This window comes from Embiotoca jacksoni, unplaced genomic scaffold, assembly GCF_022577435.1.
Source record: "Embiotoca jacksoni isolate LCO1_2020_lvr unplaced genomic scaffold, fEmbJac1.0.p SCAF_23, whole genome shotgun sequence".
Taxonomy (NCBI): Eukaryota; Metazoa; Chordata; class Actinopteri; family Embiotocidae; genus Embiotoca; species Embiotoca jacksoni.
Window position 1 is genome coordinate 4,794,057 of NW_027185374.1, and position 11,059 is coordinate 4,805,115.

General features: G+C 43.0%; 1 protein-coding gene across 1 annotated transcript; it reads right to left on the bottom strand.

Annotated features, from left to right (window-relative positions):
• Positions 1 to 34: 34 nt before the first annotated feature.
• On the bottom strand, positions 35 to 10,383 carry gnpat2 (glyceronephosphate O-acyltransferase 2). The gene is made up of 16 exons (XM_069158363.1): positions 10,306 to 10,383; positions 8,856 to 9,056; positions 8,589 to 8,765; positions 7,504 to 7,633; positions 7,259 to 7,386; positions 7,036 to 7,111; positions 6,406 to 6,557; positions 6,079 to 6,209; positions 4,680 to 4,921; positions 3,937 to 4,194; positions 3,769 to 3,848; positions 3,317 to 3,457; positions 2,817 to 2,916; positions 2,625 to 2,718; positions 2,436 to 2,497; positions 35 to 790 (listed from the first exon to the last, which is right to left on the bottom strand). The coding sequence occupies exons 1-16, from the start codon at positions 10,309 to 10,311 to the stop codon at positions 738 to 740; spliced, it is 2,031 nt and encodes a 676-aa protein (XP_069014464.1). The 5' UTR covers positions 10,312 to 10,383; the 3' UTR covers positions 35 to 737.
• Between the last annotated feature and the right edge of the window lie 676 nt (positions 10,384 to 11,059).

An 11,059-nucleotide genomic window follows, 5' to 3' on the forward strand; every position in this document is an offset into this window, starting at 1 on the left:
GTTTTACATTTATTGAGCTATAAAGAATTTTAAATAAATGTCTCAAACAAATGAAACCTTACATCTTGGATGGGTTATGGTATTTAATATTCTTATGTTTTTTAGAGCTTTACTGCTACATTAATTTACATACAATCAAGTGTCATAATTTTGTCGTTTTTTTTTTTTATCATTTTCCTTAGCAGTTATTAGAAAGTACATTCTTCATCCACTCATTCATAATCAGCAATAAACCTACCACAGTACATACTGTATATTAACACAATGAAACCTATTAAATTAGGTTAGTTAAGTATCTTAATCCACAGGAACCACCAGCACTTCTGTCATATCTAAGAAGGCCACAAAGGTACTGTTGTTTTAATCTAAATATTTCCAGTGTTCATTCATTAATTCTGATTATATCCATCAAACAAAACCAGGAATACTGCCACCTTTGGATCAACATGTCAGGGCTATTCAGCTTCATCTTAACCCTCTGACATCTGCGAGGGATGAAAGCAGGACACGGCGGGAGCTGACTTCACAGAGTGGAACGCAGCCAGACGGCCATCCAGGGTAAAAGTATTTTGTCTGAGGGCTCAGAGTGCAGGTGCAGCATGTGTTCTGATGCTCGTATAAAGGGACAGAGGAGTAAAGATGAGAAGAGAAGGGTCATGAGAGGGTCATGAGAGGGTCATGTCGGAGGGAAACGGGACTGCGGGCTGATACTGTGGTTGGATCTGTTCCAGCAGAGACTAAAGTCTGGCGTCAGGTGTCGCCTGGAGCATCTGGGGAGGGATTTTCCCAGCTAAAGTGAGAGAGGAAAGAAAAATAACCCCTCAGGTCGCCGTTTATTGGTGGGGCAAACATAAGCAAGGGCACATCGTAAATCAGGGAGGACATTTAGTACTTCAAAAGGCAGCAAGGTAAAATAAAGTTATCATGACAGGCCCAAAACAACTTCCTTATACAGTGAAGGAAATAATTATTTGATCCCTTGCCGATTTTGTAAGTTTGCCCACTGACAAAGAAATGAACAGTCTATAATTGTAATGGTAGGTTTATTTTAACAGTGAGAGACAGAATATCCCCCCCCCAAAAAAAAAATACAGAAAATCACATAATTTAAAAGTTAGAAATTGATTTGTATTTGATTGTTTGATTTAAGTATTTGATCCCGTACCAACCAGTAAGAATTCTGGCTCCCACAGACCGGTTAGATTAGTCCTCTCGCTTTAGGGAGTACTCCAAATCTCTCTCCAACCTCTCCACCATGGGCAAGATCTAACCACTTGGTCTAAGGACTTGGTCTAAGGACGTCGGGGACAAGATTGTAGACGTGCACAAGGCTGGAATGGGCTACAAGACCATCGGCAAGCAGTTCGGTGAAAAGGAGACAACTGTTGGTGCAATTATTCGGAAATGGAAGAAACACAAAATGACCATCGATCGCCCATTAGCCCAGAACTACACAGGAGGAACTTGTTAATGACCCCATACAGCTGGGACCACAGTCACCAAGAAAATCGTTGGTAACACACGACAACGTAATGGATTAAAATCCTGCAGCGCTGCAAGGTCCCCCTGTTCAAGAAGGAACATGGACAGGCCTGTCTGAAGTTAGCCAATGAACTTCTGAATGATTCAGAGAAGGCTTGGGAGAAGGTGATGTGGTCAGATGAGACCAAAATCCAGCTCTTTGGCATCAACTGGACTCGCCGTGTTTGGAGGAAGAGAAATGCCCGAGAACACCGTCAAGCACGGAGGTGGAAACATTATGCTTTGGGGGTGTTTCTCTGCTAGGGGGACGGGACGACTTCACCGCATCGAGGGGAGGATGGACGGGGCCATCTTGGGCGACAACCTCCTTCCCTCAGCCAGGACACTGAAGACGGGTCGTGGACGGGTCTTCCAGCACGACAATGACCCAAAACATACGGCCAAGGGAACAAATGAGCGGCTCAAGAAGAAGCACATTAAGGTCATGGAGTGTCCGAGCCAGTCTCCGGACTTTAATCTCATAGAAAATCTGTGGAGGGAGCTGAAGCTTCGAGTTGCTAAGCGACAGCCTCAAAACCTTAAGGATTTGGAGAGGACCTGCAAAGAGGAGTGGACCAGAATCCCTCCTGAGATGTTCAAACCTGGTGACCAACTACAAGAAACATCTGACCTCTGTGCTCGCCAACAACGGTTTCTCCACCAAGTACCGAGTCGTGTTTTGCTACGGGATCAAACACTTATTTCACACAATCAAATGCAAATCAATTGATAACTTTTATGTGATGTGATTTTCTGATTTTTTTTTTTTTTTTGTTGATATTCTGTTTCTCACTGTTAAAATAAACCTGCCATTACAATTATAGACTGTTCATTTCTTTGTCAGTGGGCAAACTTACAAAATCCGCAAGGGATCAAATAATTGTCTCCTCCACTGTATCTTTATCACAACTTACAGAGTATGTCTCCAGTTCTTCTGACCACTGCTTTGTTCACTTTGTATTCCTTCTGCTCAGACCTGCAATGAGGCGACAAGGTGCAGACTCGGTGTGACTCTGGTATGAGAAGTAAAGACCGCCTCTCAACCACCACAGAAAATGAGCTTAAAACCAAACAGATTTGCAGGAGCTAATCTCATCACTCACGCCTTCAACTTTGTCACAGCCTCCAGTCTCTGCAGTGCAGACAAAATGTTCTTCTGCGTGTCCGATGACAGGGCCTCGTAGGTGTGCAGTTCACCTGAAAAACAAAAACACAGAAAAACATTGAGGGTAGTTTTCTAGCATCTGGAGATGATTGCAGGGGTCAGAGGTCATTTCATCCACTTTCTGTTTTACCCGAGAGGATGAACCTGGTAGCCAGGTTTCGAACAGCAGGTGCGACGTGTTTCTCTGGAAACACATGAACTCCTTCTTCACAGAGGTACCTGAACATCAGCTGCACATAAAAACACGGGATTAAATTTAAGCACATAATCGGTCTTCTCTGCTAGAGCTGAAAATGGAAACTTTCCGATTTGCATTCGCATCAGTCGTTGCAGAACTGGACTAACGCCGTGATATTCAGTTTGAGAACGTCACATCACCAGTGTGACCCATTAACCCGAACAGCATGCTCCACCATTCAGACTGGTGTCGTCATGACATACAGGAGAGTAGATTTGATTTAATAACCTGGATTTCAGGTGCAGGGTGCGACAGGAAATGTATTCTGTATTCAAATTAAGCACCAAATGTAAACTTTAGCAAGAGAAGTCTGGATTCAGAAGTGCTGACTGGACCTGCTGACAAAATATGTTCTTTACAACACCTGCTCAGAGACAGAAGAGTTAAAGGACCTGATAGGAGTCTATGAAGGGTTGGAGCAGCTCCACCAGGAAGGCCAAAGCCTCCAGTCCCGCCTCGGAAACCGCCAATTCCTTTTGACTGATGCGAACCGCTCCACATTTGTTCAGGAGGAAGCAGGCCTCCTCAAAGTCCTAAATAATGGAAAGACAGACATTTGCAATATCATTAACAATATGTGTGGACTAATGCAACAGTACAAACTCAAGAAGGCATCATCCACGGAAAAAAACTAAACAGGTATTTCTATTAAGTGTTCATATATCTATGAATATGAAGAAAGAAAATGAAGCAACTTGAAACAAATGAAGGCTATAAACCCCGCTCTTATCTGCTTTCACACTTTGAAGTATATCTATAAAGAAATATTTCATCCACAGAATAACGGTGATCTTTGTTGTGAGGTGCTTGGAGGAAGCCGAGGCCTCAGAGATGGAGCCGTTACCTGAGATGAGCTTCCAGGGATGAAGATGAATTCATTGGAGAAGACGTCCTGGAGGAAGCAGAAGAAGGTGAGGAGCTCGTCTGTGAACAGAACAGTGGATCACAATGAAGCAGGCCATTCGTGTCAGTTTACGGGAAAAGAGGATTTCACACTGGGCCGAACCCCCACCTCTCTGCGTGCTTTTTGTAATGTGCATGGCCATCGCGAGAAAGGCGGGACGCACGAAGACGTGCAGCGACTGATTCCTATAGGAAGCCAGCATCAGCACCGCTGCCGCCGTCCTGATCACCCCTTCCTCTGGGCTGATTGGTTGTTTCCTTGCAGGTACTTCATCCTGAACCAGGTAGACACGCCCAGCTTTACGGTGGACAATGGAGTGATGGAGGGCCACGGTGGATGACATCACATCTGAGTCTGAGACTTGTCCTGCAAAATAAACAATCTTCCCATTATCTCGGAGTCTCAGAGTCCCATCAGCTTCAGAACGGCTGTTATCGACATGCGTGTGTTTATGCATGCACACAAAAACCTGCTGCAGTGAGTAAGTCCAGTGCGGTCTTAGGATAAGTAACTTTAAGTACATTAGGCCACTGAACATCTCCCAAGTGAATCTGAACACTTGTGCCAACTTGCATTCATCTAATCTGTCTGATCTACCTCGGAACAGGTCAAAGTGTCCTGAGGTGGGACGCTGTGAAAAAACCCTCTGTTACTTTTCTGCATTGGTTTCCTTGCAATGCAATAAGCAAATGCCACCTGCTGGTAATTCGAGGTATGTGAAGCCTCATCAAAGGCCCACTTTAAGCAAGGCTTAGTATTTCTTGATTCCAATCATTTTGATTTCAATACAAAGCTTGATGCTTTTGTGCATAATCTAACTTAAAAAAAAAAAAAGAATATTTCTCACCCACCAGGCCAGTTCAGACGCGCTCCAAAGGCCAGCGCCAGCTTCTTGAGCCAGAGGGTTTTTTCTGTGAGTTGATGCCACAGCAGGCCCTCCTGTGTTAAAACTGCGGTCGGAGCCTGGAGCAACAGGCAGGCCATCAGAGACCAGGGGCTGATCAGAGAGCCCTGCTCTTGGATTCGTACCATCAGATGAGCCACCCAACTCACGCAGCCCTCGGTCTCTGCGGTGGGCTTCTGAGGAAGATCTCTGGACGGATACAAAGGGAGAGAAAAGGGGGGAGGATGGAGGGGCAGAGCCAAAGGGACAATGTTGTGTTCAGATTAAAACACACAGTAAAGGAAGACACTGAGGTTATATTCCTGGGTTTAAAATGATTTATGGATGAGTTTACGTTTAATGATTCCTACACTTGTCATGCCTTTATGGTTGATTTGTCTTTTTTAGACTCAGTTTGATTACGTTTAGGAAACAAACTGTACAAATTACATTTTAAGAAGAGGTTTTGTACTCATCACCAGCACTAAAGTTGGGAACATTTACCAAAAATATATCTGACCAGGAAAATGGAGGTAAAACATACTTAAAAAAAAACAACAACAAAAAAAACTTTACTAGTCTTTACTGAGTTTGGATGGTGCCACAGTTGGGCTAATGGTCCATTGCCAATGGCTGACACAATGGGTAGGTGGGCATTGTGATACCTCGCCCTCCCTATCCACACCTACAGCGGAGCACAGAGACATTTTGACTGTGAACAAACACTCCAAACATATTTTTGGATCTGTGAATCACCAAACAGTTCAGGTTTTTTGGTTTTGTTTTTTTTAGTGTTTGTGGAGAGAACTGTGATTTAACAGACACAGAGCAGAGAGAGAGAGAGCAGCAGTGTGGCTACTATCAGGGCAGACAGAGATCTCTGTGCTGATTGGAGTAGGGATTGCGGTGCAAACTTTGAATGTCGCTGTACATGTATATTATGGTCCACGTTGTGTGATAAAAAATAAATGATGCAGTCCTAATAGTATAACAGAGTTTCCACATTTTTTTGTAGATACAGTAAATTTTGCTGATTAGTCATACCAATGAGCTGTAATTAGCGCCTCAGAGTTTTTCAACCTGGGCCGGATGAAGCGGGATACTGTTTGAATCTTCAAATAATTATAAATTAAACATTTATATACTCTGTTAAGAAATTACCAATGTGAATGTGGACTGACAAAGGAGCCAACACTTCAAATGTAAAAAAACAACAACAACAACTTCAATGTTATCGCCCATCGTGATGGTTCACAGTAGAGATCATTGTATGCCAGTTTGGTAAACATTCGTAGTTGGTGCCTACTAACATCATGGTTACAGCCGCGCACATGATCACAATTTCTGAAGATTTAATTTTTCTTTACCTGGGTATGAGGTTGTACTGGCAGCGATTTATCTTGCCCTCACACAGCTGTCGCACAGACAGGGGTCGGCCAAAGTTCACGTGCATGCTGCCGTAATGTTCCTGCAGAACTCTGCTGGCCTTCAGGAGACCCTGCAGAGAAAAAGTGAGACAAAAAAAACAAAAAAACATTTGTGACCCCTCTGTCTAAAAGAAAGGAGGTAAAAAAAAAAAAATAATAATAAAAAAAAAAGCCATGCTTTAAGAACCAAAAGGACACGTGGCTGCTGGAAGGTGGGGAGGCTTCATTATAAATTCTTGATGAAGTGAGGAATGTGACCAGACTTACCGAAGTGCTTTCTTTAGGCTTGGGGACACCCAGCAACTCGTGTGCAAGCAACGACTCCTCCAGCACTCGGTCGTAGCTGATACTGATGGGCAACAGTGTGATGTCATACACCTCACCTTTAAAGTAGGGTTCCAGCACCATGTGCATCATACCTGCAGACACATACAGACGCTGTAGAGCAGAAACACAGGCCTGCATAGATGTCGGCCTTTGAACAAGCGCACTCCAAGGTCACAATGAAAATATTTTTTTGCTTGAAAATATGGAAATTTAAAATGGAGAAAGTACTCTAACTGTTTTCAAATAGTCTATAAATGCTGCTACTGCCCTTTTGCTGGCCACTGCAGCTAAACTGTGCAAGTGTGAAAAACAACCTAGTACATATCATCACAGCTACAGTAGCAGAATAACAACCTACAAAGGCTACTGTGACCCTAAATAACCAAACATCTTTTAGTCTGTTGGATATATCTGTAATTGAGAGGTTGGCTGGAGAAACAGAGAGTGGAAAAGACCATCATGCTCATCTGCAAAGCAACAAAGATCAAAATGGTCCAAAATGTTAAGATGCACCCTCGAAGACAGATGCTTCCTTTCCCTCGGACGCACACGCACACGCTGAACACTCACCTAACTTTGGTGTCAGAGACTTCAGAGTGCGACTCCTCAAACCTTCCACGTAAAACTCCACCGGGGCAAATCCTTTCTATAGTACACACATTTTTTAATGGTGATTAAATACAGCAGCTGATAGCCAAAGATGGATTGATGAAAACTTAAAGAAGCCATTTCCGAACAGTTACAAAATTTTGACTTTAATTTGGCTGATGGAGCCGATCACTGTAGGTCTCACCCTGACAATGGTGCGGACATATTCTGACAGCACCGCCCAGTACAGTTTGTCAGATCTGATGCCACGTCGGATGAAGAAAGCTCCAGAGCGACGCAGTATCTCTCCTACGACCTTCATCCCTGCAAGAGCTTTACAGCGGAGACGAAATGATGCGAGTTAAAAGGATGTCAGGGTCTGTACCTTTGTTTCTGTTCTACAGTGCAAACAACTCCAGATATTTTGTTTTAATTAAAATAGATACTTGCGAATTCCTGCAGCAATAACAGGTATTGGGATGTCGTAGGTGAACAGGATGTAGGAGATGACCAAGAAGTCCACATAGCTTCTGTGATTGGGCATCAGGATCACGGGACTCTCCTGAACGGCCTGCTGGAGCTGCAGCACCAGAAAAATGAAAGACGTTTCAAAGAAAACAATTTAAATACTGTATCAGCAGTAGGTTTCCTGTCATACTCTACGTAGCAGCAAATGTGAAGAAAAAAAAAAGTGCTGATGTCCTGAAAATATATTTTTCAAAATAGTGTCTACAAATGTGTGTAAAAAATACTTCCGAATTTTCCATTTAGCCTATAGCTCAAGGAAGACTCGTATTTTGGAGAATATTTTTTATTTTCTTTCTTGCCAACAATTAGATAACTATCTTGGTCCACTGAAAGTAGCCCTACATCCAGCAGCCAGTTAGCTTAGCTTAGCATTAAGACAAGAAACAGGACTTCAGTGCTTTTACCCTGCCAAGAAATAGCCAGGGACACAAACCTCTTCTGTAAAACCACAATACAGATGGTGCAGATTAAACAAATGACATAATTAAACAGACAGACTCCTTTACGGTCTTTGTGCGACCCTCTGAGCTAAAGACTCAACATTAACAAGACAGCATTCCTCCACAAATTACTTCATTAGACCTTAAAATAAGTTGGCAATTATATTTTGTTCTTTTTTTAAAATCTGTCTGGACATACGCTAAATCACGGCTAAAAAGGAAAATAAACCTTTATCATTCGTTTACATCTTAACAGTACATGCGGTGGTTGTATTTTAGCCTTTTGTAAGATCATAGAGATTAAGATTCTTCTAAACAAAATATTAAAAAGGTGCATTTATGAGTCATCTAAAAGGATTGACCACACTAATAATATTTAAAAGAATCATCAAAGCGAGACGTATTATCTTTGCTTTGTTGAGCAACACAGACAAACATGCCAATAAAAACAACTGTGTACATGGCCAGACAACACATAGCATCCAGGTCAACAGCTGAATTTTGTATGTAATCATGAGTAATTAATCGTGTTGTTGAGTAAACTACTGATTTCTAATTGGTCCTGACCGTGTTGAGTCCTTCCATGTTGACAGAGATGCTGGTGAAGAGCCTTTTCAACACCTTGGTGAGTGTGTATCCCATCAGCCTGACGAAGCCCAGCTGCAGGTTTTGAGACATCTCCACCAAAATCCCACAAACCTCTTCTCTCACCTCCTCCGTCGACAAGCCCGTCTCCATGGCAATCTGAGGAGGACCGTGGGGGGAGAAGATATTGATCACGCCGCAAATGTGTAACTTCTTTGTTAAATCTTTTAAAAAATGACTCGTTCGCACCTCTTTCGCCACGTAGCGCAGATATTGGGACTCCAGCACGGCTTTGTTGAGGTCGGCGGTGGAGCAGGCTGCGGCTCCTTTGAACGGCTGGGGGTTAAAGGTCCTAAGGGCATGGCCAAGGTCACTGCTGTGCCTCCGCTCCTCCAATATATCCACAAACTCCTCCTCATCTTCCAGGCCTGCTCTGCCTGAATCTCTGAACTGGAGGAAGAAGTCATGCTGATGTTAAAGTGTTCAGTTAGTTTCTGGGGAAACCTGGAACAGAAAAGTGTCAAGTCAAGGAAAAAAACAACAACCACAAAGATGCGTTTTGTTTATTATAACCTTGTGAGCCTGACGGTGACATATTAAAGAAAGAAAAAGCAGCATATAGTGTCTTGGAAAGGTGTTGAGCCATGATGTGCCACCTGAACAGCTGACATGAGTCTTGGCATCGATACCACGAGTCTCTAAACTCTGCTGCAGGGTTGAAAGACTGTTCTTCCAAAAGATATTTCCTCATTTAGTGTTTCATTGATGGTGGTAGACAGCACTGTCTAACACGGCGGTCCAAAAACCACGACAGGTGTTTGAAAAGGACACCACTGTTATTTTTATACTCTTTACATCATATTGTCCAGTGACCCCGTGTGCTCTGTCATCCAGGGAAGAGACCACCCCAATCAGGATTTCTCATCATAGAACAACTTTGTATTGATTTGTAGTGACACTTCCCTCCAAGGGAAAAAGCAGATGAAAACCATGGCAGCAAAATGCCCTCCACAGCATAACAGAGACACCTGATCCTCTCACTGCAGAGGTCGAGCATTCAACTATTTCCTTTCATTCGTCACCCATCTGTGCAGTACGTGCAGAGCTTGATACTAGAAGGCTGCTTTCCCATTGGGGGAACATTCCTGTGCTCACCTTCAGTCTGATTAGCACATGGGAGTTTAGATGCCAATATGCTGTTGGCATAACTCTGATGTGGTGACATTTCAAGCTTCAAATGCACATATCAAGTGGCATTTCTATAGTTTTTGCATTTTTATTTTTATTTTTTAAAGGGGGAAAATTCATTAGGAAATTAAACGTTTAATGTCATTTATGACGAATTAAAAGTGTTGTTTTTTTTACCCACAAATCACGCCGAGTTATTAACGACACAACGCAGTGACTCGTTGCGTTTTGTACTATGACCCTCTAATATCGGTTGGAGCAGCGTGTTGAGAAACAAGTGGTGAATTTGTTCGCAAGTAGGCCAAAGTTTCAGCAGCTCTTTGTGCACTTACCGAGTTAGTATTTCTCTCCGACAGCCTCACTCAAGCTTCTTAAAATACAGCCTACTTTAGTCGTAGTTGACAATTACAACTCGAAAGAAGCGTCGACAGAGCGGACGGAAAGGCAACGACAAGTGTTGTGGATGTTAAACATAAAAGCCGTTTCAGAAAAGTGCAGTCAGGTGTCCTACCGTCATTCTTTACAAAGACAAAGTCGACCCTCGCAGGTGGCTGTCTTCATCGACTTGGTTTTTCCGTACGGTCAGAGGTCTCCTTCCGCCTCTCGGCACCCCGGGGTCCGGACCAATGGAGTCGCTGGGTTTTGGAAACTCCTCCCGCTCATTTGAACCAACCCGCCCCTTTCTCCTCCAGTAACGTCCAACACCGCTGTGCACGAGAGCAGAGGAAGCCGAGAGGTATCAAATGATTGTGTCAGACAAATATAGTATCTGCACAGCCTACGACTGAGACGAGGACTGATACATAGACTGATACATAGTCTGATACATAGACTGATACACAGACTGATACATAGACTGATACACAGACTGATACATAGACTGATACACAGACTGATACATAGTCTGATACATAGACTGATACATAGTCTGATACATAGACTGATACATAGTCTGATACATAGACTGATACATAGTCTGATACAGTCTGATACGTAGTCTGATACACAGTCTGATACATAGTCTGATACACAGTCTGATACATAGACTGATACATAGACTGATACATAGTCTGATACAGTCTGATACATAGACTGATACACAGACTGATACATAGTCTGATACATAGACTGATACATAGTCTGATACATAGACTGATACACAGACTGATACATAGTCTGATACATAGTCTGATACATAGACTGATACATAGACTGATACACAGACTGATACACAGACTGATACATAGACTGATACATAGTCTGAT